Source organism: Rhinatrema bivittatum, chromosome 8, assembly GCF_901001135.1.
Source record: "Rhinatrema bivittatum chromosome 8, aRhiBiv1.1, whole genome shotgun sequence".
Classification (NCBI taxonomy): Eukaryota; Metazoa; Chordata; class Amphibia; order Gymnophiona; family Rhinatrematidae; genus Rhinatrema; species Rhinatrema bivittatum.
In genome coordinates this window covers 43007660-43024494 of record NC_042622.1, presented here as the reverse complement: position 1 = coordinate 43024494, position 16835 = coordinate 43007660, and the positions used below count along the sequence as shown (strand labels likewise).

Genomic DNA, 16835 nt, shown 5'->3' with positions numbered 1-16835 from the left:
AGTGATGACTGTACATATAACACATAATATTAATCCACAGGAAATGTGCCAGAATTCTATGATGATGATTGACAGTTTTCACTGATATCTTTAAACATTCATGGGTGAACAATGTGTTCTTTTCTTTAACCTGACTTCCTGTAATCTAAATGAATATGGTGTGGCCCAGTTACTTGTATGTTGACAAACTTCCTGCAGAAAGTGGTGCAGTAAAGAGAAGGGCATCTAGTTTACTGTTGTTTCTCTCATTGTCAGCCATCCTGAACAAAAGGCATTGCAAACCAAGAGTCCTTAAAAACTATTGACTTTGCAACCACAATCAAAGTTGTGTTGAAAATGCAGACAGCCTTCTATAGACCACTGTGCCAAAATGCCACTGTTTCTGGAACAGTCAAGCTTGCTGGACCCGTGTCAGTTGGCCAGGATATCAACGTCAAAATGATCCTTAAAAATTTGAGTGATACTGTCAATACCTCACAGCTGAACATCACCGCTCATTCCATCATCTACACCAGGAAACGAATGCGTGAACTCTTAAATGAAACAAGGTCCATTACCTTTGAGCCTAATGAAGGTAACTTTCTTTAATACAAGGTTAACAGAAAAAGTTAACATAACATAAACGAGAAGAGCATAAGAGCACTTAGCCTACATGTAGCTAGATGATTGCTGAGGTTATGAAAAGTGAGACAGTATTCCCTACAATAGGAAAAGGGAATTATAGAGAGGATAACTCTTTTTTTTATTTATTTAGATATTTATATTCCACTTTTTGCAGCACTTCAAAGTGGGTTTCATGCAGAGGGTTTATGATCTAAGTTTGTACCTGAGGCAATGGAGGGTAAAGTGACTTGCCCAAGGTCACAAGGAGTGACAGTGGGACTTGAACCCTGGTCTGCTGGTTCCTAGCCTGCTACTCTAATCACTAGGTCACTCCACTCCACTCATAGATTAGGCTACTCCACTCCACTCACAGACAATAAGAGTTACAGCAGAGAATTGATCAGAGATTAATAAAAACCAGGGAAACCGGCATCTTGAATATAGCTCGCATGGGGTATATTGCAAGGAATGAAAGAAAAAGAAAGAGAGAATAAATAATATGTCATGGGTACTGCAGAGAAACAGACATCACAAGAGATAAAGAAATGCGTTCCAGTTAGAATATGAAATTAGAACAAGCCAAGAAATACCAGTGCTTCCAAAACAGTGAAAAGGTTTTGGAGAGGTACATAGTTTAAATACTGATGTGTTCAGAGGCATTCTACTGTTTCCATAGGCGCTGTATGGCATTAGTTGAGCTGATGAGGTGTTTGGGTTCTTCTGCCTTACAGCAGAGTCTGGAACGTGAAAGGAATGATGTATATTCTGAATGTGCTTCACTTTACAGAGAAAGAAATTCCAGTAACTATAGGCTATTGCGATTATGAAGATTGCTTGACTTCAGACAACATGATTGAAGTCAGAGCTGTATGTATCGGACAGGAAAAAGGGGACGCGGTGGTGGTGCACAGGGATATTGTGCTAGACAACCCCAAGCTCTGCTTCAAGGTAAACCACCAATATTGGTACTGAATGGCAGGAATGTATTGACATCAGTAAATTGGGCTATTTTTTGTGTAGTTGTCCAGTGTAGGGTGGTCAACCTTCAAATGCTGTTTGGAGATACATTTTGGAATATGTGGGGTAAGAAAGAGGGTCTTATAAAGCCCCACTGAAATGCATTAGACTAGGTGAAGTTTTGTTACTGAAAAGGGTGAAACAAAGGACTTTTTTTTTTTTTTTTAACTAAAAACAAGACAATTGGCCAACCTGCTTAGGGGATTCATTTGTATCCTGGAAGAGCTTCTTTCCTTTGTAATACAAGAATTTAGCATTTGGGATAAGCATGGTTTTAGAAATTATGGTAGGTGAAGGGACTGGACATCTCTACTCCAAGGGAAGATTTTTATTCTAAAATACTAGCGATCAGAACTGGGTTCCACATTAACCTTATACTAAGAACTCCAGCAATTGTTCCAATGTATGCCTTAAGGATATTCTGATATTATACACAGAAAGTGAATTCCTTTTAGGATTGCCAAGTGATGTCAAATTTTTGCAGTCAAGGTGAGCTAATCTGGTTTTAAACTACTATCCCATTGCTTTCCTCAGATAAATTGTAAGTCTACATACATTGGGACTGTCTCGCATTTTCCCAGAGTTGTTGAGTAACCCTCACAGGAATTCACATTCTAGGAATAGTACAATTTATTACAGTATTTTGCTCTATTGCAGAATTGTTGCAGATTTACAGTGAGGCTATCACAAGTGCTAACGTGTTAAAAGCACTGTTAATATGTGCAAGCTAGTTTATGCACATTAGAAGTGAATTTTCAAAGCTGTTCATGCACTTAAATGGTTTGTTATAGAATTGCCCGCGGTTTGTGCTTGTAAAATTGTGCACATAATCAGATATCATGCGTACTTCTGTGTGCACCAAAAAGAGGCATTCCATGGGACAGAGTCTGGATTTCAACACATACCTTTTTATTTTAAAAAGTATCTGTGCAAATTCACAAGCACAAGTTAGGCATTGCAAAGAGCAGGTGTGAGTTTGTGTGCGTACAAAGCAAACTTATGCACATAAGTTCACTTTGAAAATTGTTATAACTTATACACGTAGCTGTTATATGATACCCATATGTTGTAAAATTGCCCTTCCTGAAGATAATTTTTATAGCTGTGCAAGTAGGGGTAAGGACTGCGTGTAATTTTTGTACACAGACTTTACCCCCACATTATCAGTATCCTTATGCATATGACTTCACTTTGAAACTTCATCACAAGCAAAATAACCCTCACAAAGTTACAGGTGCTCTTTCCAGGGCATAACATGTATGGGTTAACTTCCAGGCATGCTTTTGAAAATAGAAAGTATGCACCTAAGTATCCCCTTCTGGAACGGCGCTCTCCAGCGTGCATAAAAGTTTGCGCAAAATCGGGTTATGCGCACTGAAACATAGAAATGTGATAGCAGAAAAAAGACCATGCAGCTATCTTATTTGCCAGTTAACACCAACTGCTCAGCTCCTCAATCCCTACCGCTCCCTCAGAGATTCCCCCCTTAACTAGTCCTATGTGTTCTTGAATCCAGATCCTGTCCTTGTCTCTCCCACCTCTGCTGTCCCATGCGTGCACCACCCTTTCTGTAAAGAAATATTTCCTCCTGAATCTGCCTCCTTTCACCCACATCCCGTGACCCCTAATTCTGGAGCCCATGCATCTATTTGAAAAATTTATATACCACTTGTAAACTGTTTTGAAAATGTCTAATAAAATACATATATAAAACTCCGAAACATAATAAACACAGACCAGAAACATGGTTAACAGCCAAGTAACAAAAGTTCAGACTTCAAAGACATATAATTAGCCTTTTCACTGGGTCACCATCAGCTTCAAGAATTAAAAGCTAACTGGAACAAAAGAGTTTTTAGCAGTTTTCTTTTTGATACAGAAAATAATTTCTCAGTTGTTAGGTGGAGTATTCCAGAGTGCTAGTCCTGCTATTAAAACAATCTGCCTTTTCATGTTTCCTCTAGATATACTGATTTAAAGGAAGGGACAACCTGAGATGAACATAGCAAACATGGAGGACAATAGATTTTCAATGGGGTACTCGCCAATGGGAAGTTAGCATTCTCCAAGAACTTGTTAAACAATAGTAGCAGTTTGAAACTTGATTCTAGCATTGATAGGAAACCAGTGTAATTCATGCAAAACTGGAGTGATATGTTGCCTAATACTGATGCTGAATTCTGAGCAATCTGCAGTGGTTGTAACACATAAGTGGGAAACTCAAGATTAAGGAATTATGATAGATGAAACCATTGCCATTGAAAGGGGCTTGCCTCCTGTGTATTGATACCTTAGAGATATTTAAATGTCTCTGTCTAATCTCCCTAACCCTCCTTTCCTCTAGGGTATACATGTTTGGATCTTTAAGTTTGTCTCCATATACTTTATAACAAAGACCACTGACTGTTTTGGTAGCCACCTTCTGGACCGACTCCATTCGGTTTACATAATTTTGAAGGTGCGGTCTCCAGAATTGTAAACAGGACTTATACAGGGGCAATATCATCTCCTGTTTTGCTGACCGTTCTTTGCCCTATGTACCCAAGCATCTTTCTAGCTTTTGCTGTCACATTATCTACCTGCCTTGACCACTATGATCACTCCCAGATCCCACTCCTGTTTTATGCACAGAGCACCGCAAACACCATACAGTTCCCTTGGAGAGGTAATATTCAAAAAGATCTATGTGCATAAATGGACTTTAAGCAGGTAAATGGGCTTCTGAAAATTGCTACTTTTAGACACATTATTCCTTTTGAAAACTCACTCCATAGGGCTGAATTGTCAAAAGGTTTTACACATGTAAATGGATTGTTGAAAATAGCTACTATATTTGCTACTTGTAAGCATGTAACTCCTTTGAAAATTCATCCCTTGAGTTTTTGCAGTCCAGTTGCATGACTGCATTTTTTTAGTATTGAATCTTAGCTGCCAGACTGTAGACCAGGGGTGACCAACTCCAGTCCTCAAGACCACAAATGGGCCTGGTTTCCAGGATGTCTATAATGAATATGCATAAGATATATTTGCTTACGGAAGACATGGAAATTCATCTCATGCATATTCATTGTGGGTATCCTGAAAACCAGACATGTTTGTGACTCTTGAGGACTGGAGATGGCCACCCCTGCTCTAGGCCATTCCTAGGGAATTTCATTTTCGGTTTAAACCAATTTTCCCCTGTAAATTCATAGGTGTCAAGGGGGCGTCACACAGCTGCCATACCTACTGAAGCATTTGGCCTGGTGTACTTGTCCCGCCGTGACAGCCGCTGCTGCTCCTGCTGCTGCCCCCTCCTGTTAGCCCAGTCGCTCACCCAGCACCTCGGTCCCTTTTTCCGCTCCACGGCTGCTGGTGTCGTCAGGAGCCAACAGCTGCGGAGTACGAAGAGGGACCGAAGCCTTGCAGGACCGTGACTGTTTAGGAGGGCTCGGGTGGGAAGTGACGCTGATGGCCGGGTGAGGATGGGCCTTTTGTGGCATTACGGCAGCACCAGTGGGGATGGGGTGGGAGTGAAGGAATGAGGGGATGGTGGGGGTGTGGATAACGGCGAGTGAGGGTAATGGAGGGAAGGGAAGTGGGGCAAGGGGAAAAGAGTAAGGTCGGTGAGCGGATGGTTGGGACAGGAGACGAGAGCAAGCGGGCATGGAGTTAGGAGCGAGGAGGGGGTGGGGGAGAGAGCTGGGATGTTGGAGAGGGGCTTGGAGCAGAAAGAAAGAGGAGGGGGCTGAGAAGAGAGGCCTGGCCCTCATTTTTGTTGGAGAAGTGCTCCCTTTTCCACCTCTTCCTGCTCTCCCTTCTTCCCCCTCCTTGTTCTTTTCCCTGCTCCCATCCCCTCTTCTCCCTCCTGCCACTACTCCTATCTGTACCCATATCCTACCCCCCCCTTCCCACTTAGCCCCCAATATAGAATCGTAAATTACGTTGGGGGCTGCAGAGCCTTCATTGTTTCTCTTCCTGGCCCCCAGACCTCTCCTCGTTCTTTCCTACCTCCCCTCCTTTTTCTCTTCAACATCCCAGCTCTCTCCCTATCCCCACTCCTTCTTGCTCTCTCCCCATCCTCCCCTTCAGCACAATATCCCTCCCCCATTTCCACTCCCTCTTGCTCTCACCCCTAGTCCCATACCTCCTCCTCTCCCTTCTGCTTCCCTCCTCTCTTTTTTTCGCCTATCCTCACTTCTGTCCACCATACTAAGCTCCGATAATCATCTGAAAAAATGATGAGCGATTTCTTTTTCCACTGATTTTTCTCTTATTTTTATTCTTGTGAAAATAAACCCTGATAAATTCCCAGGAAAAAATTAAAAACCAAAAATGAAGGTCTCTAACTATTCCTCAAGCTTCACTAGATCGTTCCTCATCTTTTCCACACCTTCTTGCTTGTCCCTCGAGCTCTTCCACAACATCACTTACAAAAATGTTGAAAAGACCTGGTCCACGGAATGACCCCTGTGGCACACCACTATTAATGCCCCTCCCCTTGGAGCGAACGCCATATGCCGCCACCCTTTGTCATCTCCCTCTCAACCAGTTTCTAACCACCCAGTCAGTCACCTTAGGGGCCCACACCAAGGACACTTGGTTTATTTATAAGTCGCCATGCGCAGCCATGTGAAAGGCCTTACTGAATCCAAGTACACCACATCCGGTGCTCTCCCCTGATCCTGCCCTCTGGTCACCCAGTTAAAGAAACAGATCAGTTTTGTCCGACAAGACCCACCTCTGGTAAAACCATGCTGCCTCGCATCTTGAAACCCATTGGATTCCAGAAACTGCACTGTTCTCTGCTCTAGTAGCTATTCCATTGACGCATGGCTTATGAAGAACCACCTGCTTGTCTCCAGTCCTCCGGAAGTACTCCTGATTCTACAGAAGCATTGAAAAGGTTCAGCCAGCAGAGCCGCCAGGACTTCTCCAAGTTCCCTTAATAACCTCAGATGTACCCTGTCCAGTCCCTTCGCTTTTATCTAGACAAACGCAGTCTTCAGAATATTGTTGAGGTTTACCTCCCTTCCAATCCCATTTTCCATGGTCCTACTCCTGGCTCTTCCTCAGCGAACACCAAGCAGAAATATTTGTTAAACTATTCTGCTTTTTCCTCGTATGTCTCTGCATTTTCCTCTCTTTCGCCTCTTAAGTCTCTTAATGCCACTTTTGCACTTCCTCCTATCACTAAAATATCTTAAAAAAAAAAAAAAAGGTTCTGTCCCCCTGTTTTAGCTACTTTTCTTCAATTTGCGTCTTCACTTTCTAGACTGCTTTCCCTACTTCTCTCAGCTTTTACTGCTATTGTTGCCTATTGTTTGCAACCTTTTGTAGTTTATGAATGCTGACCTTTTTTCCCTTACCTTTTCAGCTACTACTTTAGAGAACCAGAGTGCCCTCTCTTACCTCTATTTACTTTCCTAACAAAAAAGGTTCCTTGTCCTTATAAAATCTCCACTGCTCTTCTACTTCCCCTAGATTTTCCCATCCAGCTAATGACTCTTTGAGGTACCTCCCCCCACCCGTTTTAACAATTGTGTACTTTTGCGGAAGTCTAAGACCCTCGCCTTTGAATGAACCATCATTTCCTGCACTCTAATACTGAACCACACCATCCGGTGATCACTGGATCCCAGATGCTCATCCACTGCAACATCAGAAAGACTGTCCCCATTGGTAAATACCAGGTCCAGTATCTCCCCCTCCTGTGTGATTTCCAGTACCAGTTGTCAAAACTGGAAAATGTCAATGAACAATATTTGCAAAACATTGATAAATTCTCTTAAGGTGTGGAATATCAGCAGTTGTTAAACTCTTAAGTTTAACAACTTAAGAGTTGGCCCTTCCCAGTTTAACAACTTAAGAGTTGGCCCTTCCCAGACTCTTAAGTCTGGGAAGGGCCAACATTTTAGACTGAAAAAACAAACTGTTTCAAAGATAAAAGGCATAGTTTATTGGATATAATAAACTATGCCTTTTATCTTTATTGGATATAATAAACTATGCCTTTTATCTTTGAAACAGTTTGTTTTTTTCAGTCTAAAATGTTGGCCCTTCCCAGACAAGAGTCTGGGAAGGGCCAACTCTTAAGTTGTTAAACTGGGAAGGGCCAACTCTTAAGTTGTTAAACTTAAGAGTTTAACAACTGCTGATATTCCACACCTTAAGAGAATTTATCAATGTTTTGCAAATATTGTTCATTGACATTTTCCAGTTTTGACAACTGGTACTGGAAATCACACAGGAGGGGGAGATACTGGACCTGGTATTTACCAAAGGGGACAATCTTTCTGATGTTGCAGTGGATGAGCATCTGGGATCCAGTGATCACCGGATGGTGTGGTTCAGTATTAGAGCGCAGGAAATGATGGTTCATTCAAAGGCGAGGGTCTTAGACTTCCGCAAAAGTACACAATTGTTAAAACGGGTGGGGGGAGGTACCTCAAAGAGTCATTAGCTGGATGGGAAAATCTACGGGAAGTAGAAGAGCAGTGAAGATTTTATAAGGACAAGGAACCTTTTTTGTTAGGAAAGTAAATAGAGGTAAGAGAGGGCACTCTGGTTCTCTAAAGTAGTAGCTGAAAAGGTAAGGGAAAAAGATGAAGCACCCTCGATCATATAGGTATAAAATGTTTAATGGAAAACATTTTTATCACTGATGTTTGGGCTCCATATAATATATGATTAAGGGTACTTGGTCTTCTCTACTTCCTTGTACTTCCTTTTATTTGATCTGAGCACCTCACCTATGATGATTTGTTTTGTTGTTTGAATGCGGTTTTCTTCCTGCTTTATTACATCCAGTCATATCCCAAATGCACGTTCTGCCGGCGGGTGTGGTTGCATATGACCTGCATGCCATCATCTGCTTGACCTATGGATGATACCGCCTTTCATAAGTATGGACTTTATTCAGTTTATTCCTTTTGTCTTCATTGCTAGTGAGGTTCATATGTGGCTTACATCGTTAATTTAAGCACAAGTAGTAGTACAATATAATTGGCACAGTCTGTTAATTTATCATGATAGTAATTATCATCCAAAGACGATCATTATTCTAGTGTGTGACCTACAACATACATCCAGAACACCACAGTATAGGCCCAAACGGTGCAAAATATAACAGATTGCAGTGACGTTCCATTCAGTGCCATGTGGTATTTTGTAGCTAGACTGCGGAGAGACTGTGCTTGCCTTGGGGCTTCTTGCTTTTTGTCTGTACCAACACTTTAGTCTGGGAAGGGCTCGGAGCACTGGACTCTGCCCACCTAGCCCGACATCATCACACAAGGATATGCTGGCTTGTTAAAGCCCCCCGTGAAGATGGTGCATTGCTATTGGTGCTTCGCCGAAGGACCATGCCACCTTTGTGTGCCCTTTCATGGGCGGGGCACTTTTGTCGACTCCTAGCAATTGTTAGTTAAGTAAGTTGTGTTTTCTTGGTGGTTTTCTCTTTCCATTTTTCATTTTCTTCTCTTTATTGATAGATGCGTTATAACCTTGAGTTCCAGCCATTTAGCTGCATCCCTTAGTGTTCAGCGTGCAGTCCTGTGCTGGAGCCTGCTGATTTTTCCTTTCTTCTCTTGTGGGTTGATTCCCTTTTTAGCAACAGATCTGGGTTGTAGAACCTCCTATAGAGGAGCCCATTTTTTGCTTTCTTATTGAATTATTGCTGTGGTTTTATGGGGGATTGCTCACCGGGGTGAAGAGTGCTCCCACTATGGACCCTGATACGTAGGCCTTGTAGCATTATGAAAATTCCAGCCACTTCTTTCAGGGAGCTGGGTGTCTACTGCTCTCTTCCTGATATTGCTACAATGCTTTTCTGTGTAGCTGAAGTTTTTAAGGCTTGAGTTAGTGCTTCCTGGGGTATCTGACCAGATATTTGGTGGATGTGTTCAAGGGCATTCTTTACGAAGAAGATCTAACATCACTTTTTGATCTCAGGTTTGTAGTTCGTATAGATCTTTATTATTGTGGGACGAGTTACATTTTATAATGTTTAAGAATGTGTTTTAAATCAATCTATAGTCTTGTCCCTCTTTGGCGACAAGGGATAGTGGTAAATGGCATTTACTCTGAGGAGGTAGGCATTACTAGTGGCAGGGCTGGTGCAAGGGTATTAGGCGCTCTAGGCAAACCTTACAGCCTGGTGCCCCCCCCCCCCCCCCCCCACCATACACAATCTTAAATTATGCATTTATAACAACAGATTTTACATGAAAAATGATATTCTGCGGTAAAAACAATATATACATAGTTGTGATAGTTACATACACTGTTGTGATGCCAACAAGAAAACTCTACAATTTGGAATTCATATGACATTAGACCTATTGTAACATGTTTTGTGTGGGCATGGTCCTCCCATATCAACACAGTACTATCTGCCAACACTCAAACAATAGCAACCCTACCTATGAAAAGGAATACCACAAATATTACACCAGAATCTAAAGTATCAATACACCTCCAATCAGGAAAACAGAACAGGCCAAGCTACTACAGATCCCTACAGAGAAACCATATGCTAAATGAATGCTTCACCTCAGTCTCGCATGCAGAACCCAAACCCTCACCAAATACAGAATAAAGCCACATAAAGTATAAATAGAAATGTGCAGACAAAAACTGAATTGTAATACGCAACACACCAGACTCTTTGCAGTGTAACAATGGTGACATTTTTGTTTTTCCATTTTTCGTGAAACAAATCAATAAAATCAAGATATATATAAATCATTAATCATAATTATAAAATCATACATAGAAACATAGAAATGACGGCAGAAGAAGACCAATCGGCCCATCCAGTCTGCCTAGCAAGCTTCACACTTCTTTTTTTCTCATACTTACCTGTTTCTCTTGGCTCTTAGCAACCTTAGCTTCTATTTCCCTTTCACCCCCACTATTAATGTAGAGAGCAGTGATGGAGCTGCTTCCAAGTGAAATATTAGGTTTGTTTAGTTGGGTAAGCGGCAGCATAGCTCTCTGCCGTTGAAGCAGAGAGCAATGCTGGATATGCATGAAGTATTAGTTTTTCTTCTCCCCTGCCGTTGAAGCAGGGAGCTATGCTGGATATGCATTGAAAGTGAAGTATGCCTTGAAAGTCACATTAACTATCATCAAATATTGAAAAGCCTAATAATTGGTAATTGAATAAGCCTAATAATTGGTAATACCTATAGCCCATGAACCCATCCCTGTTTTATTTTTTTGTTTGTTTTTTTTCTTTTTTTAATTGGGAGATGGCAGCCTTCCATCCTTCCGCTCCGTGAAGGTGGAACACCAACCACTGGCCACTGGCATCCCGCTCTGTGAATGCCTCTGTGGCTACTGCCGCTCCGTGCAGTGTTTTGCTGCCTGCTCTTTATACGCGTCCTCTAGACCTGATGGATCCACAGTGTTTGTCCCATGCCCCTTTGCAGTGCTTCACAGTTTTGGACTTCACCACTTCCTCCGGAAGGGCATTCCAGGCATCCACCACTCTCTCCGTGAAGAAATACTTCCTGACATTGGTTCTTAGTCTTCCTCCTTGGAGCCTCAGCTCGTGACCTCTGGTTCTGCTGATTTTTTTCTGATGGAAAAGGTTTGTCGTTGTCTTTGGATCGTTAAAGTTTTTCAAGTATCTGAAGGTCTGAATCATATCATCCCTGCTCCTCCTTTCCTCCAGGGTGTACATATTTAGATTCTTCAATCTCTCCTCGTATGACATCCGATGAAGACCTTCCACCTTTTTGGTCGCCCTTCTCTGAACTGCCTCCATCCTGTCTCTGTCTCCTTTGAGATACGGTCTCCAGAACTGAACACAGTACTCCAGGTGAGGCCTCACCAAGGGACCTGTACAAGGGGATAATCACTTCCCTTTTCTTACTCGATATTCCTCTCTCTATGCAGCCCAGCATTCTTCTGGCTTTTGCTATCGCCTTGTCTCATTGTTTCGCAGACTTCATATCAATAGACGCTATAACCCCAAGGTCTCTTTCCTGCTCCATGCACATCAGCCTTCTCCCCCCCCCCCCCCCCCCCCCCCATCGAATACAGTTCATTCGGATTTCCACTCCCCATATGCATGACTTTGCACTTCTTGGCATTGAATCTCAGCTGCCATATCTTCGACCACTCTTCCAATTTCCTTAAATCCCATCTCATTCTCTCCACTCCTTCCGGCGTGTCCACTCTGTTGCATACAAATAAAATAATTTCAAAACAGCTGATGAATAGAATATCCAATAATTAAAGATTAATGCAAATTTTGAAAGCTTTCCCAAACACCACTAAAATGTTTCAAAACTGCAGACATACCAAACACCACCCAATAATTAAAAATAAGGATAAAAGAATTTCCCGCTCTCCATACGTGGGAACTTTTTTATTTTCAGTCTGAGCTTGTCATGGATTAGTGGGAGGAGGCAGTGACTGCGATACAGACTTTCTCCTCTCTCTCTCACATACACACGCTCTAAAACATGCATACTCGCTTACTCACACATATTCTTACACACACTCTGTGTCCCCTACATGTTCTCTCATATACTCACACATGTCCTCTCTCCCCCTCTTGCTCTCACACACAATTGCTCTCTCCACCCCCCACAGGCTTTCACCCCACACACTCTCTCCTCCTCACATGCTGTCTCACACAAACACATACTCATTTTCCTCCACATGTGCGCTCTCTCTCTCTCATATGTTCTCACACACACATGCACTCACACATACTCACACGCAAGCACTCTTTTTTTTTTTTTTTTTTTTTTACACTTTCCCTCCTAGGTGTAGGGAGTAGTAGCAGCTTTCTTCTTGGATTTCCACAGGCCTCCACTGACTTCCTTATTGAGCAAAGATGCTGCCTATCTTCAGCCACGTGGCCTGGCTGATGTTGCAATTGTGACCCACTCGGTTTTTTCTTCTGGCCGCTCCTTCCAGCTGCAACGATTGGGCATCCTTCTTCCTGCCCATGCGGGCCCACAACACATTTCCTCTTCCGGTCCTCGAGGGCTGAAAGAGGGAGGAGGTCCAATTGCTTAAGTCTGTAGCTGCCCACCAGTGTTGGCAATCAGGACATAGGGTTTTTTTTTCACAATTCTGAGCAGGTCCAATGGAAGCAGTAGGTGGCTGCTGGGCTGCCCCCAAACCTCTGGCACCCTAAGCGGTTGCCTAGTTCTTCCACTGGCCCTGATTAGCAGTGTCCCTTAAGGTTCAGTCCTTTTCAACATTTTCATGAATGACAATAGTGGAAGGCGTGTCAGGGAAGGTTTGTCCTTTTGCCAATATCATCAAAATCTGCAACAGGGTAGATAGCCAGGAATGTGTGGAAAACATGAGGAGGAGCTCAAGGAATGGTCTAGAGACTGGCAGCTAAGATTTAATGTAAAGAAATTCAGAAAAAAATGCATTTAAGCTGCAAAAACCTAAGGGAGAGGTAAAATTCTTCTAAGCAGAAAGGAAGAGCGGGATCTGGGGGTAATTGTATCTGATTATATTAAGGTGGATAAAGTGATGGTAAAAGCCAGAAAGATGCTTGACTGCATAGGGAGAAGAATGGTCAGCAGAAAAAGGGAGGTGATATTGCCCCTGTATAGGTTCCTGGTGAGTCCTAACTTGGAATACTGTGAACAATTTTGGAGACTGCACCTTCAAAAGGATATAAACGGGATGGAGCTGATCCAGAGGGTGGCTACTAAAATGGTCAGTGGTCTTCATTCTAAAGCATATGGGGGATAGACTTAAAGATCTAAACATATATATCCTAGAAGAAAGGCGAGATAGGAGCAATATGATAGACATTCAGATATCTCAAACGTTTCCTTTCACTGGAGGTACCTTTTTCAATGGAAAGAGGGTCTAGAACGAGGGGTCATATGAGGGCAAAAGGCATAATCTTAGGACATATTTCTTTACAGAGAGGATGGTGGTTGTATGAAATAGTCTCCCATTGGAGGTGGTAGAGACAAAGACAGTATCTGAATTCAGGAAAGCATGGGATAAATACAGGGGATCTCTAAGGAAGTGATGAGAATTATAATACTAAATTAATTGGATGGATGAGCTGGCTGGATGGGCCATACGGTCTTTTTCTGACTCATGTATCTATGTTTCTGTAAGTGGGCTTTTGAAAATTGCTATTTTTCATAAGACTGAATTATCAAAAGGTTTTACATGCGTAAATGCACTTTGCATAAATGGGCTTTTGAAAATTGCTATGATATATGCTACTTTGTCATGCATAGCTCCTTTGAAAATTACCTCCATTATATGCAAATTTATTTCATGGATATTCATAGTGCATATGTCCTGAAAACTTGTCTGACGATGTTACAGGACAGATTTGGGAAGTTCTGCTCTAAATAGATTTGAAGTACATTTTCATACTTGGTGTGTAAACACCAATGATCCTCTTTATATTAGATTTTGAAGATGACATCTTTTCTCCTGAACTAACTTTACATAGCATTTGTCACAGCAGTCCCCTTCTGCTAGAAAAAAAAACTGCTCTTGCAATGAGCTAATCCATCCACTTTCACTGATTATCATTTCCAAGGCGATCACTTCCATTTAAGCAAGTATTTAGCAGAATTAGAACGAGTACAGAGAAGGGCAACAAAGATGATTAAGGTGATGGAGTGACTCCCTGATGAAATATGGGTGAACAGGACAAGGCTCTTCAGAATGGTGCTATTGTCCCCTGTATAGGTCCCAGTTCTGGAGACTGCACCTTCAAAAGGTTATAAATCTGGTTGGAGTCAGTCCAGAGGGTGGCTACTAAAATGGTCAGTGGTCTTCATTCTAAAGGCATATGGGGATAGACTTAAAGATCCAAAATGTATACTTTGGAGCAAAGGCGATATAGGGAAGATATGATAGAGACATTTAAATATCTCAGAGGTTTTCATGCACAGGAGGTTCTAGAACAAGGAGTCCTGGGATGAGGGTGAAAGGGGGTAGACTCAGGAGTAATCTTAGAGAATATTTCTGTACAGAGGTAGTGGATGCATGGAATGGTCTCCCAGTGGAGGTGGTAGAGATGAAAATAATATCTGAATTCAAGAAAGCATGAGGTAAATACAGGGGATCTCTGAAGCAGCAATGGGAATTGGATGGATGAGCAGACTGGATGGGCTATATGGTCTTTTTCTGCCGTCATATTTCTGTATTTCTAATATCTGCTGCCATTCCTGGTTCCTGTTCCAACCTTTACCAAGGTGGGCAATAACCCACTGCTTTGCATGGGTTTGATTAATGCTAGATCGATTTGTTAGCAAAGCACCACTCTTTTCAGACTGGATTCTGCAGTATGATTTATACATGGTGTTTATTACCTAAACTTGGGTGAGAGAGGGAGATATGATCACTGAACCACAGCTTAGTCCAGACCAAATGGAATTGGAGGAGGACCAGCAATTACCTATGCTAATTATTTGGTGGTAGCTCCAATTGATATTAGCTCTTTAGCTGGATGCCTTTCAGATGAAAACCTGACTCCTTTTCTTCTAGTATCCAGAGTTCCTCAACTTGAAAGGCACCTCCTGTGGACTCTCCTCTTAAAGGCATGTTTAAAAACTTTGTGGATTACGTAACTGTTATAAGTTTCTCCCAGTTTATTAAATCCTCTATCCATAGCCAGGGACATTTAGACTTGATTTTCATAGCGGGTGAACCTATGATCAAGGCTAATTTGTTTTACATAATTCCAGTATCTTGGATGGATCATTGTACAATTCAGTTTGGTCTAGAGCTCAATCAGTCTGTTTCATCATTAGTGATAGCGAAGAGTTTTGTTTGTGATTTGGAAGACCTTTCTCAGACAGACTTAGCCCAAAAGTCTTAGTGACTTGGTGAGGAAGTTTTAAGGGCACCTCCACTAAGGAGGCAGTTCAACCATGGAATGCTAATTTTTGAGAATTTGAAGGAGCAAGGTTGCCCCACTTAGAATATGTGCTGTGAATGTGGCTAAACACTGTCTTGTTTCATACTGGTCTCTTCTTGCTTAAACAGAAATCTCATCATTTGGAAAGGAGTTGGCAGAACTGTATCTAATAAAGAGTAGTGTAGGGTTCATCGAAGTCGAAAATCAGGGAGGCTAAGAAGGAGTTTATTAAAAAAAAAAATTAGCATTGGCGGACAATCGGTCAAGAAAATTATTCTTGTTGGCCTATTCTTGTGTAGCTCAGAGATGGTTAGTTTGTCTTCAAATTGTCCCTTTTCCAGCAAGGATTTTTTGACCATGTATTTTGACCCCAGAATTAGTATGATCCATTCAGCCTTTAAAACTTGTAAGCCTTCGCCACTGCTCCTCTTCTAGCAGGGTCATTAAATCAGGAAGCAATGAAGCAGAAGGTTCAGGGTAACCTGGGGGCCAGTCTTGACAATCCCAGGAAAGCAGACTTTCTCCCCTGCCAAGGAAGCCCATGGATGGTTTTTAGGAGAGGATCTGCCTTACAACTAGAAGAAGTCGGTGCTGCTATTAAGTTTACCACTTGTAAGCTTGACTCCGCCACAATAAAACTGGTAAAATTCCTGCTTCAGGATGTGATACCTGTCTTATACAAAAGCTGTTAAATAATGTGCATATGCACTGTTCCTCTTTCAAAACGGCGAAGAACATTTCGAAAGCCCACAGATTTGAATGCTAAATTGTGTAAGTCCAGCATTTACAAAGAAAATCCTAGAGGACAGTGCCTTTCACCTCCGTCTAAAGCTGGAGTATTTCTCGGAAACATGCCGTGTTGGGGAACGGGGATATTTTCAAGATAAGTTCTGAATTTCCAGTATATATGGACTGTTGGAGAGAAGTTATTTCTTAAGTGCATACATTTAAAAAAGGAACAAAAAATACTTTCTGTGATTGAATCACCAGGAACATAGGATTAGATTGGGGTGAAACGGGAGGTCATGTTCCCATTATGAAGGTACATGAACAGCCAGCCCTTTCCATTAACGCTCTTTAACAGCATTTATATTTAATTATTGTTGTCGGCGAGGAGAGTAGCCATATATTTTCTTATACTTATGTATTTATCTCCACCTTGGGTTTTATTATCCCTCTCTTGAAGTCATTTCATCAAGGGAGCAGCGTATGTTACCCGTCTCACTGAAGAAAACAGTGATTGCATCTGATCTTAAGAAGGGTACCTCTGAAAAAAGGGGGTGTTACAAAATTCCACCCGGTGTCAAATATTTCTTTTCTGTCTGAAATCACTGAGAAGTGGGAGTATTCTCAAGGGCTG

At 42.0% G+C, this 16835-nt stretch overlaps 1 protein-coding gene across 7 annotated transcripts in view; it reads left to right on the top strand.

The window, feature by feature from the left end:
* LOC115098270 (protein-glutamine gamma-glutamyltransferase E-like) overlaps window positions 1-16835 on the top strand; it is a 49750-nt gene that overhangs the window by 28795 nt on the left and 4120 nt on the right. For all 7 annotated transcript variants that reach the window (XM_029614767.1, XM_029614768.1, XM_029614763.1 and 4 more), the window contains 2 exons: window positions 256-574; window positions 1391-1551. In XM_029614767.1, coding sequence (XP_029470627.1) covers window positions 337-574; window positions 1391-1551 — 399 coding nt within the window. In that variant the 5' untranslated portion in view covers window positions 256-336. The remainder of the gene's footprint in view (window positions 1-255; window positions 575-1390; window positions 1552-16835) is intronic.